This window comes from Myotis daubentonii, chromosome 13 (genome assembly GCF_963259705.1).
Source record: "Myotis daubentonii chromosome 13, mMyoDau2.1, whole genome shotgun sequence".
Taxonomy (NCBI): Eukaryota; Metazoa; Chordata; class Mammalia; order Chiroptera; family Vespertilionidae; genus Myotis; species Myotis daubentonii.
In genome coordinates this window covers 5,064,514-5,079,268 of record NC_081852.1, presented here as the reverse complement: position 1 = coordinate 5,079,268, position 14,755 = coordinate 5,064,514, and the positions used below count along the sequence as shown (strand labels likewise).

Genomic DNA, 14,755 nt, shown 5'->3' with positions numbered 1-14,755 from the left:
AATTAACCCAACAAAGATGGCCATTAAATTTGCATACTGCAGGTGGGGCGGACAGTGCCAGATGCCACCGGCAGGATCTGGGCGCAGATCGGGGACCGGGCCTGGGCAGGGGCTGAGCCGGGGATCGGTGTGAACTACAAAGGAAACACCTTTTCTGACTGCTCATTGGCTAAGCTCCCTGTATGCCACTGGTAATATTCTTAGTAACTTGGGTAATAAGAATCCAAAAAGATGATGTAGGGTTTTTCCACCTCACTCCTAGAGAAATAAAAAAACAAAGGTCTGCTGCTGGAGGGGCTAAGAAATATCATATCCTTCCCTAGCTGGTTTGGCTCAGTAGATAATGTCTCGGCCTGCCTACCACAGAGTCTGGGTTCAATTCTGACCAAGAGCATGTACCTAGGTTGTAGGCTCTTCCCTGGCTGAGGCCCAGGTCAGTGCTCATGCAGGAGGCAACCAATCAAAGTGTTCCTCTCACTTTGATGTTTCTCTCTGTCTTCCCCTTTCTCTAAAAATCAATGGAAACATATCCTTAGGTGAGGATAAAAAAAAAATAATAAAGAAATGTCATATCCTATGAAAGACACATCTTGAAAATGCCTAAAGAAAGTTGTCATTTTTTCATGGTGAAGGGACTGGAGTCCGTGTTGATGAAAACACCTTGGTGGCTGCGGTGACTGGCAGTGGCTGCAGCAGTGGGGTGATGGGGCTGGTGCCTTCCCCTGGTCAGCCCGGTCGCCTCCCACAAAGGGAGGCCAGACTATGGCTTAGGCCCGCTCCCCTAGGGGAGCAGGGAGTGGGCCTAAGCTGTCAGTAGGACATCCCCTGAGGGCTCCCAGTATGTGAGAGGGGGCAGGCTGGGTTGAGGGACCCCCTCCCCGCAGTGCACGAATTTCATGCACCGGGCTCCTAGTCCTATATAATAAAAGCCCAGCAACCGAATGGTGGGATGACCAGAATGACCATTTGACCAGTCACTATGATGTGCACTGACTATCAGGGGGCGGACACTCAACACAGGAGCTGCCCCCTGGTGGTCAGTGTGCTACCACAGTGGGAGTGCTGCTCGGCTGACCAGGATGAGCGGCTGCTCCCGCTGTGAACCCTGGGCCGATGAGCAGGAACCCAGGCTGCAATCATTGCCTCCTCATCCCAGGCTCCTCCGCCTCTCCCCCTGCCACCTCCTCTGGACATCCGCAGGCCATGCAGTGCCGCAGCTGGGCTCACAGAGCTGACCCTGGAGGCTGGGAGGTGGGTTTGTGGCCACCGCGGGACTGAGTGCTATTGTCCCCGGGCCCGGCCTGGAGAGGTGAAGAAGGAGCAGCCACTCAGAGGGCGGCTCCACAGCCACTCGGCGCTCCCACAGCAGGCGATCCCCACAGTCCACGCCCCCCGCCAGAGCAGAATCCCGTGCACTGGGCCTCTAGTATTACACTATTTGGTCTACTATACATTGATTTCTTCTTTGTGGCTGGCTACGTTTATTGGGTTGGGTTCCTGTGAAGCTCATCCTGTTTGCAGCTGGTTTCTCTTCTATAATCCAATGGGAATCAGAGCTGAGAAGTCAAGTGGAACCAAAATGTAATGCTAGTGATTGTGCTTTGCCAATTGGAGAACTGGACTTTGGAGAATTAAGAATTATTTGGGGGAATTGGTAATGAAAGGATTCATCTTTGACTGAGACCCAGCAGGTCTAGTGGCCACAGTGTTCCCCTTCTCAGCTGGTCTGGGCTCAAATAGCTTCCTGAACCTCATGGAGACAGGCCTGGGCTCCTACAGGCTCTCATGGGCTCCCCTGGGGCGCCGTGCCCACTGTGTTCCAGACATGGGGCAAAAGACAAGTGGAACCTGGCCCTCCTCCTCAGGACTCAACATTGGGGGATACAGAAATAGGCATTTGCCTGGTGCCATGGGAGTGCCAGCTGCACAGGGTGGGGTAGTGTGGAAGGGACTGTACTAGGAGATGGCACCACTGTGAACCTGACAATATGTGAGCTCCTGGTTATGCAGTAAGTGAACCAAAGGAGCCACGCCTGCATGAATTTAGCAGATGCTACTGGAACACCAGTCTAGGCAGGGCGTGCTCCAATCAGAAGGGACTGGGTTGCAGCCCCATGGACAGTCGTCACAGAGACACACACAGGAAAGTGACTGGTTAGTATCACTGTGGAAAGAAGCATGGCCGTGAGTGCATGTGGTGGGCCCATTCTGAGTGTGCGTGTTGGGGGACAGTCAGGGGCCTGGAGGATGGAGAGTAGCAGCCGCCTGGACAAGGGTACTTTATTTGGGAGGATGGAGAGCATTCCAGACAGAAAAACAAAACAGCATGTGCAGACCCTGAGGCGGGCAGGAGCGGGTGTCAAGGGAAATGAAAAAGGTCCGCGTCTGAGGCCGAGGGAAAGGGATGTTGTGAGGAGGTTTTTGTTTGCAATAGAAAGGCTGATACACAGTGGCTCAGAGGATGAGGAAACCGGATCCTCTCACCGCGCAGGTGGCAGCTGCAAGATTGGTTCAGGAACTGCGTAAAGGAAACCGGGACCCAGGTTCTTTCTGTATTTCTGCTCTGTCCTAACCAGCAAGTTGGCTTTTCCTTGGGCTCATTCCCCCTATGGTTAAAGTGGCTGCCACTGTTTCAAGCATCATTTCCAGTCCTGAAAATGCACCGTGGAGCCTGGCCAGTGTGGCTCAGTTGATGTGAGCATCGTCCATGCACCAAGGGTCATGGTTTGATTCCCAGTCAGGGCACATACCCAACTTGCAGGTTGGACTGCTTCTTCCGGTTTTGTTTCTTTTTTTATTATGAAAACCTTTCCCAGAAGCCCCCTGGCCCTCTAAAAACCGGATGAAGACAGATTGTTCAGCCAATTGGGACTTCTCCAGGAGTGACCAGAAAAGATGTGGGGCTCCACCAGTCCAGCCCACCCATCGCCCAGCTGGTCTCTCCTCCCGGCGATGCTGGCAGCAGCCCCTCCTGCCCAGGCGTCCCTTGAAGGGCTGCTCTCAGGGCTGGATGGTCAGCCCGGCCCAGCTGCAGACTAGAGGAAGCTTTTGGGGGGACAGCAACAGGAACCAAGCACTAAGTGGGCTGGCAGGGGTGAGCGTGGGAGGTGCCTAGCCTGGGAGAAGGGACAGGTCTGAGCAGGGCGTCACCCACAGGCCGGCGGGAGGGGAGTGGATACCGACGGGAGCTCCCCGCTGGCGGCCACGGAAGCCCCCTCCCCCGCTTAGCCGGCATCCCAAGGAAAGACGCGTTTCCACTCCGTCTCCCGGAACCGGGAAGCCGGTGTAGTCGGGTGTGTGCTCCTCCAGAGGCGACTCCTCCTCGGAGGAGGGGGCACCGCCGGGAAGGCGCAGCGGGGGAGGGGGGGCAGGGGGAGGGGCGGCAGCCTGGCTGGGCGGAGGGTTGGGTGAAAGCCGGGGCGGGGCCTTATCCCGTGGCAGCTGTGAGTCACCGCGGGCAGGGCGGGCCCGGCTGGTGTCACGCACGCGGACACGTGCGGGGGGAGGGAGAGTGGTGGAGGACTACGCCCTGGACACGTGCGGGAGGAGGGAGAGTGGTGGAGGACTACGCCCCGGACAGACGGTGCAGGCCTCCGTCGGGGCCAGAGGCGCAGACCGGGAAGACGCTGGAGCGGGGCCGCGCCCCGCGAAGAACCCGGTCCCAGGGGTGGGTCGTGGGCGGGCTCCTCCCGGCGGCCACGCTGAAAACAAGTCCACGGGCAGGGTTCCCGGGGTCCTCGCCTTCGGGGTGACTCACCGCCGGAGGAATCCGGCACACAAACACCCCGCGGGACCGGACAGGACGGGCGTGGGTGGTGAGGCCCAGAAGGTGAAGGACTTGGCGCCCAGGGACTCGGCGTGGTCTGCGAGCTCCAGAGCCCAGGTCTCCACAGGGCGACGTGCCCAGGGACGCCCGGTGCCCAAGGATGGCCCTGTGCCCAGGGATGCCCGGTGCCAAGGATGCCCCTGTGCCCAGGGATGCCCGGTGCCCAAAGATGCCCCTGTGCCCAGGGACGCCCGGTGCCCAGGGATGCCCAGTGCCAAGGATGCCCGTGCCCAGAGATGCCCCGTGCTCGGCGCTATGGGAGGGCAGTTCCGAGGCCTGGGCCCTGGGAGCGCCGCCTGCAGCCCAGAGCTGAGCCCCGGAAGACGGGGGCGGGGGAGCGGAGTGTCCCCCTCCTCAGGGGACGGGTTCCTGGAGGGGGCAGGACGGCTGCCGAACTGAGCAGGGGAGGGTGCGTGCCTAGACGGGGCTGAGCTGGGGCTGTAGGGAGCATCGGATACAAGGGTGAGAGACCGCCAGCGTGTGGCCGCGTTTGGAATTGGGATGGGGGTGTGGGCTCTGCTCTGGACGGGCCTGGGCCAGCCTGGCGGAGGCAGGAAGGGGACACAGGCTCGGGGCACGTGCTTTAATGAGGCCTCATGCCGAGGGGCCGCCGCTGAGCAGAGCTCGGGCGGGAGGGTTACTCGGGGCTCCCTTTCGTCACTTCAGGAGACCTAACTTCTTCCCAAAACCTGAGAAGGTCTCCGAGGCTTGGGTAGCGGTCTTGTCCACGGTCTCCTGGGTAGTTTTAGCCACCTGGTCCATGGCTGGGGAAGGAAAGGAGAGGGAGGTGAGGGCAGGTGGGGAGCCAGGCCAGGCAGGGTCTCCTCCCAGGATGCAGTGTGGGCAGCGGGGCTTCAGAGGGAAGGGTGTGCTGGGTCTGCGCACCCTCCTGCCCTCTGCCCAGCCCGCCCCCAGCCCCAGCCCTTTCTGCCCACCCTCCTGCCCTCTGCCCAGCCCGCCCCCAGCGCCCAGACCTTTCTGTCCAGCCTCTGCTGCCTGATCCACCACTTGCTGGGCTGCTGCTCCCGTAGCAGTCACTGAAACAAAGAGATTTGCCTTTACCCTCTGTTCAGGCCCATGGACCACAGGGACCCACACTGCCACCACCCTCCATCTGTTCTCTGGAGCAGGCCGCCCTCCAGGCCCTACGGACAGATGCCATCAAGGTAAATGAAGTCCCTTGGCCAAGGCCACCCAGCCAGTGAGGGGCATGAGCCGTTTCCATGCCTCTGGGGTGTTCTTGTTTATTTATAACTCTGGGCTCCTCCCCTCTGGCCTGCTTCCCATCCAATGGCCAGGAGGGCTGACAGGAAGGTGGGCGGGGCCAGGCAGGGCAGGGCAGGGCAGGGCAGGGCAGGGCTGGAGATGACTCTGGGCTATGGCTGCTGCTGGGCCTGGTCCAGGAAGAATCCTGACCCCTTCAGGAGCCCCTCAGACGCCTGGGTTTCCACCTTTAGTGCACCCTTAGTGCATCACGGCCTGCCTCTCCTTCCTCAAGGCCCCCTCCCCACCTCTTTTCCTGTGCCTCGACCCAGAGGGCACACGGTGACGATGCCAATGCTGCCCGGGGCAGGCAGCTTAAGGCAAAGTGCAGACGGGAGGTAAACTTCCCCGGTCAGGCCCTCTTCTCTGAACCAGAGTCTGTGCCTGTGGGGACCTGTGTTTCCAGGGCCTTTGATGGGCAGACGTTGGCTCCTCCTTGCTCTGAACAGGAGAGGGCTTGCCTTACCCACACCTGGGGTCTGTTCTGACATAGCCAGGACCCAAAGGAGGAGCCTTTGCACCCAGCTTGCAGGTAGAGTGGGGTCCAGAGGGGGGCCCTGCACAAACAGGCTTCCTGGTGGCAGCAAGCGCGGCTGCCCCTGGGGCACGGGTGGGAGGGTGGGCGCGGGTGTGTCTGTTGACTGACATGTGCAGGAGGATTGGAGCCGGAGCCGGGGTCCCAGGGAAGATGAGCTGATACTGGTGGCCCCGTCCCTTCACACGCCTTCTCCCCACCCTCCCTGGCTGTGACCTCAGTCAGAGGGGTCAAGAGCTGCAGCAGAGCAACGAAGGCTGGGCACCTGCTCTACTGGGTGAGGCAGGGAGCCCCTCTGGCTGGATGTGAAAACAACTCTTTTTCAGGGGGAGGAAAACTCAAAACAAAGTGCAGTGGGGTCTGGCGCCGCCACCCCATCCGGTCCTGTGTGTGAGCCCGGTGGGCAGAGGCCACTCTCAGGGAGGCAGGGTGCATGCTCACCCGCCCCGAAGGACCCCGAGGGGCCTCCCTCATTGGCTCTAGCAACCCCAAAGTGCAGCCCGGGCTCCGCACCGCTGTCCCCCCACCCCCCGCCTACTCCCTCGCCCCCCCCCCCCACACACACACACCCAGGATCGTCTCGTCTCCCGGCTGGTCGAGGTGGGCGTCCTGCCACTCCCCGCTTCTTAGGGGAGGGCAGGCTTCGAGCCTGAGCCTCCTGCCAACTTTCCCTCCGGGGCTGCACCCTCCTCCGAGCGCCCAGCGCCTCCTCACCTGCCTCCTGCGCCGTCCCCTCCACTTGCTGCTTCAGGTCTTGCCAGCCCTTGCCGGCCATGGCTGCGGGTCTGCGAGGTCGTCGGGTGGCGGAGGAAAGTTTGGTGTAGCGGGCGGCTGCGACTGTGGGTTTTAAAAGGAGCCGCAGGGCGGGGACGGGCCCGCCCGCATCGGGAGGGGCGGGGCGGGGCGGGGCGGGGCGGTTCCCAGCGCCCGGGCGGGAGTGACCCGGCCCCTCCAGGCTCCGCCGCCCGGGAGCGCAGCCTGGCCCCGACCAGGGTGGCGAGGGGAGCAGGAACTGCGGGGGACGGGGCCAGGGGCCAGGGCGGGTCTGCGGGCAGGAGGGCGCACACACCTGCGCACCAGCGGCCTGCCCTCTCCCTCACCGCCCAGGGGCTCCCTCCACCCGTGCGCGGGGCCAGCGCCGGGTCGGGAGCTCAAGAAATTAACAACAGCAGCTGCTTTTGCTGGCGTTTACCTCGTGCCGGGCGCGTCGGGCCGCTTTCTAACCTTTACAGCCTCGTGAAATGGGTGTTACCAGTTTATGGGAAGAAGCGGCGGCTCTGAGAGGCAGGGAGGGCCGGCCCGAGAGTGAGTCACCGCCCCGCGCCCCCGGGACGGCGGCGCGTGGGGAGGGGCCAGGGTCCCCCGGGCTGCACGTCGGCGTTCGAGGCACATCCTCCCCACATTGAAGGGCGCAGGGCGCAGGGCGCAGGGCGCAGGGCGAAGGGCGGGCCCCCACCCCGCCTCGCCCACTAGGAGCCTGGAGGCCACCGCTGCCCACCCAGAGTCTCTGCGGGCCCCGGACCCTCTCCAGGCCCGTCAGCTCCCCCGTGGGCGTCCCCCCATCCTGAAGCTCCGGAGGCCCCGCCTACCCAGGTCTCCCGAGAGCCCACGCCCGCCCTGTCATGGGGGCGGGGCAGGAAGGGGCGCGGGGAGGGTCAGTCCCGGGTGTGAGGTATGGAAGCCAGACACACACACTCCGCGGAAGGGGTGATGGAGAAGAGGGCAACCCCGGGCACGAGGAAGGGGCCTGCGCCGAGCTGGGTGGGGGCCGTGAGCCTGGCCGGGCGCACAGGCTCTGCGGAGCCGTCGGAGGCGGACTGGGGGACTGGCACCATCCTGGTCCGGCCGGGCCGCCAGCCCCCGGAGCGCCCCCCGAAGCTCCAGGCCCGTGAGCCCGACGTCCAGGCAGCTCGCGGGGCTGCTGCGGCCACGGCCCAGGCCTGAGCAGAGGGCAGCGGCCTCGGAGTGGCCGGAAGCAGCAGCCCCGGTGCAGCCACCCCAGGGCATCCTGTCCTCTCGCTCCCGGGACGCCGTGTGGCAGTGAGGACGAAATAGGCTGACGGCGCCCCAGACTCAGCCAGGGCCCGGCGCAGGGCCAGGGCGCGGCGCTCTCTCCCAGGAGGCGGCCCAGGGAGAGGCGGTTCGTCCCCCAGGAAGCGGCGGGCTCCCAGCGCCCTCGGCCAGGAGCAGCCTGGGGATGTGCGTGGGGTGGAGCCGGCAGCCGGAGCCCACAGCGCCACCTCCTCCGCAGCCGGGAGAGCACGTGGTGAGCGCTGTCCCCGAGGCCAGGCCTATGCGCCCCTCCGTAGTCACCTGAGTGGGCTAGCTCCTCACTTGCTCCTACAGCCCAACAGCACCGCGCACCGGCCCACCTGGGCCCTGCTGCCTCCTCCTGGCCTGCGCAGACCTGCTGAGTGCACGTGTCTGGGCCGGCCTGGGAGCCTTCTAGACCCTTCCCTCCGCCCATGGCGGACTAGCAGGCCCCTGCCCCCTCTGCCTCCTCAGCAGTGGGTGTCCATGCCCAGCATTGGACATGGACCAGTTAGCACCCAGCTCAGCTCTGCTTGCTGGGTTTCCAGCCCCCAGGGGTGCCCTGTCCCCTGCTCCCCAGCACGGAGGCAGGATGGGAAGGTGGTGTGGACTCATCTCGGACGCCAGCACCAGGGCTGGAGGCCTGGGGCAAGTCACTTGCATGCTCTGAGCCCAAACTGTCTGGGTGTCGAAAGGGAGGGAACCCCTAGTCTCTGCTCAGCCACCTCTGAGCAAGCCTCCAGGCTGTGATGCCCACAGCACTTCCAGTAGGACGGCGACCAGCCTGTACTGGGAGTGGGGGCATCTCCACAAGCTCACTGGGGCCCACGCCGACCGGTGGCCGCAGCAGAGCTTGGGAGTCGTCAGAGAAAACCACAGACCCCAAATGGTGTCACTTGTGCTGAAAGTCCATGACACCAAACCTCGATTTAACACCTGATCTAACTGCAGTTTCAACCTCTCCCAGAAACATAATGGTAATCAGCCAATCTGGAATGAATCTCCTAATAAAGTCAATTAGCTATTGCTTGAGTTTTGGGTTTTTTTTACAGTTAACGGAGTGGTTCTGGAGGGAGGCCACCTGGGCTCCACTCAGCCCCACACTTCCTAGCTGTGTGCCCTTGGGCAAGTTATTCAACCTCTCTGTTCTTCAGTTCATTCTCGGTGAAACTGGGACCAGACCAGTTGCTTGTCCCAAGGACTGAGTGAGGTAAAGCTCTCAGGACTCTACGGCTTTCTCTCCAGGGGGCTCATGCCTGTGCATCTCCGCTGCTGTGTTTCCTAATGACCCTGGATACGCTCCTTTCCCCGGGGGGCGGGAGCTGGTGCTGGGGGCTGCTGGAGAGCCCGGCGGGCGGTGTCCTCTGTGAGGAGGAGGATGAAAGACTCCTGGCTAAGGGTTTAGGCTGCACATTTTGAAAGTTACCACCTACTCCAGGCAGGGGTGTTAGGAGTCCCTTTCTCCAAAGGACACTGGAGCCCAACACTGGCAGGATGGCCCGGAGCCGTCCCCGAGGCTGAGCTAAAGCCCAGGCCTGGAGGCCTGTCCTGGGAGCCCAAAGCAGGGCCACCTCCCCCAGGCAAAGGCCATGATGGATGGGTTGGGGTCAGAGGAATTCCCGTCAGCAGGTTCCAGAAATGCCCAGGGTGTCCCTGTAAGGCACCTGGTCCCAGGTCAGCAGGTTGGCCTGGCTTCCTTCCCCAGGAGGCCTGGGGGCTTCTTCATGAAGGAGGCAGCATACGGAGGCAGCATGGGCAAGTAGAGCCAGGTGTGGGGATTTGAGTTTTATTTGAAATCATTAAAAAGAATTCACAGCAGCATCTGTGGGGTTAAGGACCAGAGGCTGGGAGGATGAGGGAGAGATGAAGGTGGTGTAGCTTGGGAAGACGGGCCTGGGCTGCCAGGAAGCAAGGGCCACCCCAAGGTCACGCTCCAGGACTGACTAGCATGCAGTGGCCGGAGGGGATGGGCTCCACGCAGAGGGGGTTGCTCTCGGCCTCTGCAGCGGACTTGTAGCCCTCTAGTCTCCCCAACTCTTGGCCTAGGAGAGAGAGAGTGACCTTCACACAGCCCTAAGGGGCAGGCACAGGAGTCATCTCCCCCCCTCTGCCCTGAGGGCTCTGATACCCCAGGGGGGAGCAGTGAGCCTGTGAGGGATGGGGGTCCCTGCCAGGGCCCCAGGTGTAGCTCAGTGGCCCAGCTCCTACCTCCTCTACCGCTTCCTCTTGGACTGCCTCATCCTCCTGGGGCGGGGCAGGTGGCTTCAGCTCCTCCTGTGGGGAGAGAAGGGGCGTGGTACCTGGTGGGGGCGCAGAGCCTGGCTGCCTGCCTCCAGGCCCCAGCCTCCCTGGCCTCAAAGGTGAGCAGAGGCCCTTAGCACCCGCTGCACACAGTGGGCCAAGGTGAGGGCGTGCAAGGGCCAGACAGACTGGGCGCGATGATCATGTAAGGGCCCCAGGGAGGGCTCTGTCTGATGGTGCCATGGCCTTCAGGGTCCCAAACACCTTGGAGCCTCTGCTTGATGCTGAGTCCCTGTGCAGCCCCTGGCTGGACCTCCCTGAGGAGCCTGGTGGGTGGGGTAGGTGGGGGTGGGCAGTGGCCCCTGAAGCCCCAGGCCTCACCCCACCCTCAGTGTCCCTGAATCACATGATCACACACCCTTGTCCTCCTGAGTCCCCAGAAAGCACTAGGAGAAGGGACATAGCATCAGTCACTGCACTGTTCACACAGGTACACTGAGGCCAGGGAGCCAGGCATCCAGCTTGAGGCCTGACAGCTCAAAGCAGTGGGGCTGCAGGCATCAGGTGGGGCTTGCTCCAGGCCCTCTCTGTCCCCAGGAGCATGAGTGCCTGCCCTTTCCTTCTCTCTGCCTCCTGGACGCCGGCTCCAGGCTCAGGCTGGTCTGGATTTATACTGTCCTCTCACTTCCTGTCTCCTACCCTACACCCAGCTGGATACTTGCCTGAGGTGGAGGCTGGCCTAGGGGTGGTTGTGTGACAGCTGGTGGAAAGGGCCTGTACCTCTGAAGGGTGTCACCTCTGTGCCACCATCCTACCCCTTCGTGGATGGGGCATAAACGGGCACTGATGTCAGCCAGAGTCGGCACAGGCTCTCCGGGTGGAGGTGGGTGGCCACCTGCTTAGTCTTGCTGCCCAGAGCAGGGGCATGATCCGTGGCATGAGTGGCCAGACAGGTTGTGCTGCATCCTTCCATGGTTCACTGGAGGGTGAGTCGTGACTGCCCTGAGGTGGCCTCCTCTACACCAGGGCCTGGGTGGCTCCAAGGGTCATTAGCCCTCCAAGGTGCGGGAGGAGGGCCCACCCAGAGCTCTTGTGTTGGGAGCCAGGGGAGGCCTGGTGTGTCCTGCAGCACGTGGGGTCCCGCCCAGAGGTCACTGGCCTTTGTTGGGTGCCCACCATGGCCTGTCCTCGTGCTTCCTGGGGGCCATTCCCTGCACCGTCACACAGCCAGTGAGCCATGCTCTCACCCCTCCCGTTTTAAAGATGAGGAACTGGATGCCCTGGCCAGTGTGGCTCCGTTGGTTGAGCGTCGTCCTGTGCACCAGAAGGTCATGGGTTCGAATCCCAGTCAGAGCACATGCCCGGGTTTCAGGTTCCATCGCCCAGTGGGGGCATGTATGGTAGGCAGCTGGTTGATGGCTTTTCTCTCTCCCTACCCCTCTCCCCCTCTCAAAACAAAACAAATCAGTAAAGCATAACCTCAGGTGAGGATTTTTTAAAAAAATGAGGAAATGGAGGTCCAGGGAGGTTGAGGAGCCTCCCAAGTCGTGGAGCTAGGATGGGGCAGAGCTGGGACCTGGAGAGGGGGCTGTCTCTGCAAGGCCCGAGCCCCTGCACACCCCTCCCGGAGCAGGGCTGGGAGCAGGGCTGGGAGCCGGCCCTGCAACCTGCCCCGTGAGGGAGCTTTGCAGAGGATGGGACACGCTCTGTAGGGAGCACCTCCTGCCCGCAACGGATCCTGCTCCTGCCACTCTCCGCCGCTGTCTGCCAGAGCACAGGCTTGGAGCCGGCGGCCCTGGGCCTGCAGGCTCACCCAGACTAGCCATGGGGCGTGGGCACGGCACAGCCTCTCGGCCTCATCTGCACACCTGCATGGCGCTTTGTGCCGGCTGAAGGAGTGAATGTGTGTCAGATGCTTCGAGCAGAGCCTGCCCTGGGTGGGTGGGATGTTTCACCCACCAGCCCCGCCTCGGGGAGTGCCCGTTGTTCCGGTGCGCTCTGCCGGGGCAGCACACAGACACACACACACACACACACACACACACACACACACACACGTGCACACATTCACACACACTCTCTGGGGCACACTCAACAGCACACAAAGGCAGAGCAGGAGGGCGGGTTCAAACTCAGACTCCACCACCAGGGGGTGCTGCTTCCCAGCTCCTGGAGGAGGAGGAGGGAGGGGCTGCCGGCAGGGGCCAGGAGAGCCTGGCCACTGGCTGCCTGTCACCACCTGGGGCCACAGGCCCTGAGGTCACTGGTCAAACGTGGTTCACCCTGAAGGCCGGCACCACTCAGAGGGCGTGGCTTTGAGACTCGCTTTCCCTTTGGGCCTCACACCGCCCCCTCATACGGGTGGTGTGAGGATTCCCCATGAGTCTAGCAGACACCCTTGCCCTAGGCCTCTGGTTCCCTGAATGTCACGGGTGATCATGTCTCCCCCGAGCTGGCCTCTCTGGGGCCCAGAGGAGAGCACGGGGCTCTGAGGACCAGAGCTGGGCCAGGCCTCACCTTGCGCACCACTCCCGAGGTGACCGCGATGTTCTCCGCCTCCTCCACGGTCTTGGTGGCCACGGTGTTGACGCTGCTGACCACCGCTTCACTCACAGCATTGGCCTGCTCCTTGGTCTTCTCAGCCACTGTGGGAGGACTCTGGCTGGCGGTGGCCCTGACCCCTCCCACCAGGGCAGCCTGCCCCAGGCAGGCCTGAGCACCCCTTTCCCAGGGCACTCAAGCCTCTGGTTCTACCCAAGAGCGGAGGCTGCCCCTTCCCGGTGCCAGGGGGGCTCTGATGACTGGGAGGCCAACCCTGGGTTCTGAGGGGTCGGGGTCTGTGTACAGCTCAGGACCCCAGTTGGGAGTAAGGAGGACCCTGAGCTTGGGCCTTTAGTACCAGGGTGCAGAAGTCCCTGGAGGTCCCAGCCCCGCCATCCCCTAGTCCTGGGGCTCCTCACCTGAGGTCACGCTCTGCACGACACCCTCCTTGGTCTTGGCTCCTGGAGAGGAAATGGAGGCATCAGCCCAGACCCACTCCTCCTAGTGTTGGGGGTGCAGCTGTCAGGGCAACAGAACGGCCGGACAAGCTGTGGGGTCAGTAGTGGGTGAGGACGGTGTCTGGAGACCAGCAGTCCCCTTAAAGGCTGCTTCCTGCTGTGTCTGGGGGAGGGGTCAGATGGGAGTGGACAGGACAGGATGGCAGATGAGAGAGACCAGGCCTGAGGGGGGTCTGGGCCCTGCCTGGGTGTGGCCTGGGCCTGGGAAGCTGCAGCAGGACCGGCTGCTGGCCGGAGCTGAGTCATCAGCTCTGCCTCCTCTTCCGCGGAGGGAGGGAGGAGAAGGGGGCTGGGCCTTTGCTCCTCAGTCCCACCCCTTCCCCCCGAGGAGGTGGAGGCCTGTGGCAGGGTCTCGGCTCCGTGTGGCTTCTTCCCGATCCCAAGGGCCCGTGCGATGGGGAGCAGGGGCTTGTGTCCGTGCACGTGCGCACAAACAGGTGTGTCTCAGAGCTGCGCACCCCTCTTGCTGTCCTGGCCCAGAGGCTCTTGGGGCCCCGAGGAAGACCGAATGGACCCTGGGGTGGCAGGAGAGGGGGTGCTTCAGGGCCCAGAGACCTGATGCGACAGCCAGGTCCTCATCCTCTCAGGAACCGGGCATCCCAGGCTCCAGCCCCCGAGCTGCTCCGCCCAAACTCACCCACATACATGACACCCTCCTTGGTCTTCTCAGCCGCTTCCGTCACCCCCTGCTTGGTCTTCTCCACGGCACCCACCACGCCCTCCTTGGCGATGGAGAAGCCCTTCTTGAAGACGTCCATGGTGGTGGCAGGAACAGCCGGCTCTGCTGCAGGCTGCGCTGGAGCTGGCAGTGCTGCCGCAGCCGCTGTCCCCGCTGCCGCCGCCTCTTATTGACGGCGATGAAATATTGATGATGCAGCCGCTGGCCTATGGAAGCCCAGCCAGCCTAGGGGTGGGACAGGGGGGAGGGAGAGTACGAGGGAGGGAGGGAGGGAGGGAGAGAGGGAGGATAGAGGCTGGCAGCAGGGTCCAGGTCCCCTGGGCCCTGGCTGGCTTCACCTCCTTTCCTGCCCTGCCTTCCCCAGGGGCTGTAGCTGTCTGGGTGCATCCTTAGCCATCACTGCCTTTCATTCCCTCGGGGCCCTAACCCCGCAGGGCCACCCTGGCAGGTGCCCCCAGGCCAGGGCTGCTGTGTCTGTGACATCTGGGCCATGGGGGGGAGGAGCCTGTGCTCCCAGTACCCAGGTGGGCCTGTCAGGCAAGAGTGGCCAACCTTCCAGACCGGCCGGGGGCTGCCCCGCCACTCACAGGGAGCCCCGCCCTGCTGTCCACAGTTACGTGGAGGAGCTGGGATGGGGCCCACGAAGGCTTGCCCATGCCCTGGCCCCTGGTGACACACTGTGGCCCTCAGAGCCTCTCCCCACCTGCTGGCTCCCCAGGGTGACAGGCGCTGAGCAGGGGTGAAGTCACCAACGGCCTCTTGTAGCCCCACCTCGACCTGTGCTCTCCTGACTCCATGGGACATGGCGAGTGGGGCGCCTCCTTGTGCAGCAGGAATGGCACCAGGTCGCGTCCGATGGGACCTGGGTTTGGCAACCTCGGTACTTGAGTTTGGGCTAGGAAGGAATTCAGAGCCAAGACCCAAACTATAAGAGGACATTTATTTATAAAATCACAGAGGGGGGAGAAGTAATTCGTAGACGAAATGGGCTTAAGAAATGAGTTATAGAGGCAACGGAAGGGCCCTTGGAGCTTGGGAGTGAGGAAGGCAGAGGCGAAGAGGGGGAGGAAGAAGAGAGGAAAGGCTCTCGCTGCTCCCAGGAGGGAGGGAGAGGCGCTGGG

The 14,755-nt window shown here is 62.9% G+C and overlaps 3 protein-coding genes across 3 annotated transcripts; all 3 read right to left on the bottom strand.

The window, feature by feature from the left end:
- Positions 1 to 555: 555 nt before the first annotated feature.
- Positions 556 to 4,277, bottom strand: LOC132214623 (basic proline-rich protein-like). The gene is made up of 3 exons (XM_059661960.1): positions 4,223 to 4,277; positions 3,567 to 4,176; positions 556 to 3,522 (listed from the first exon to the last, which is right to left on the bottom strand). The coding sequence occupies exons 1-3, from the start codon at positions 4,275 to 4,277 to the stop codon at positions 3,225 to 3,227; spliced, it is 963 nt and encodes a 320-aa protein (XP_059517943.1). The 3' UTR covers positions 556 to 3,224.
- Positions 4,278 to 4,395: 118 nt separating this feature from the next.
- Positions 4,396 to 6,480, bottom strand: ADIRF (adipogenesis regulatory factor). The gene is made up of 3 exons (XM_059662054.1): positions 6,339 to 6,480; positions 4,801 to 4,863; positions 4,396 to 4,590 (listed from the first exon to the last, which is right to left on the bottom strand). The coding sequence occupies exons 1-3, from the start codon at positions 6,397 to 6,399 to the stop codon at positions 4,484 to 4,486; spliced, it is 231 nt and encodes a 76-aa protein (XP_059518037.1). The 5' UTR covers positions 6,400 to 6,480; the 3' UTR covers positions 4,396 to 4,483.
- Positions 6,481 to 9,420: 2,940 nt separating this feature from the next.
- Positions 9,421 to 13,820, bottom strand: SNCG (synuclein gamma). Its single transcript, XM_059662053.1, has 5 exons — positions 13,593 to 13,820; positions 12,857 to 12,898; positions 12,414 to 12,541; positions 9,864 to 9,929; positions 9,421 to 9,697 (listed from the first exon to the last, which is right to left on the bottom strand). The coding sequence occupies exons 1-5, from the start codon at positions 13,711 to 13,713 to the stop codon at positions 9,677 to 9,679; spliced, it is 378 nt and encodes a 125-aa protein (XP_059518036.1). The 5' UTR covers positions 13,714 to 13,820; the 3' UTR covers positions 9,421 to 9,676.
- Positions 13,821 to 14,755: the final 935 nt, after the last annotated feature.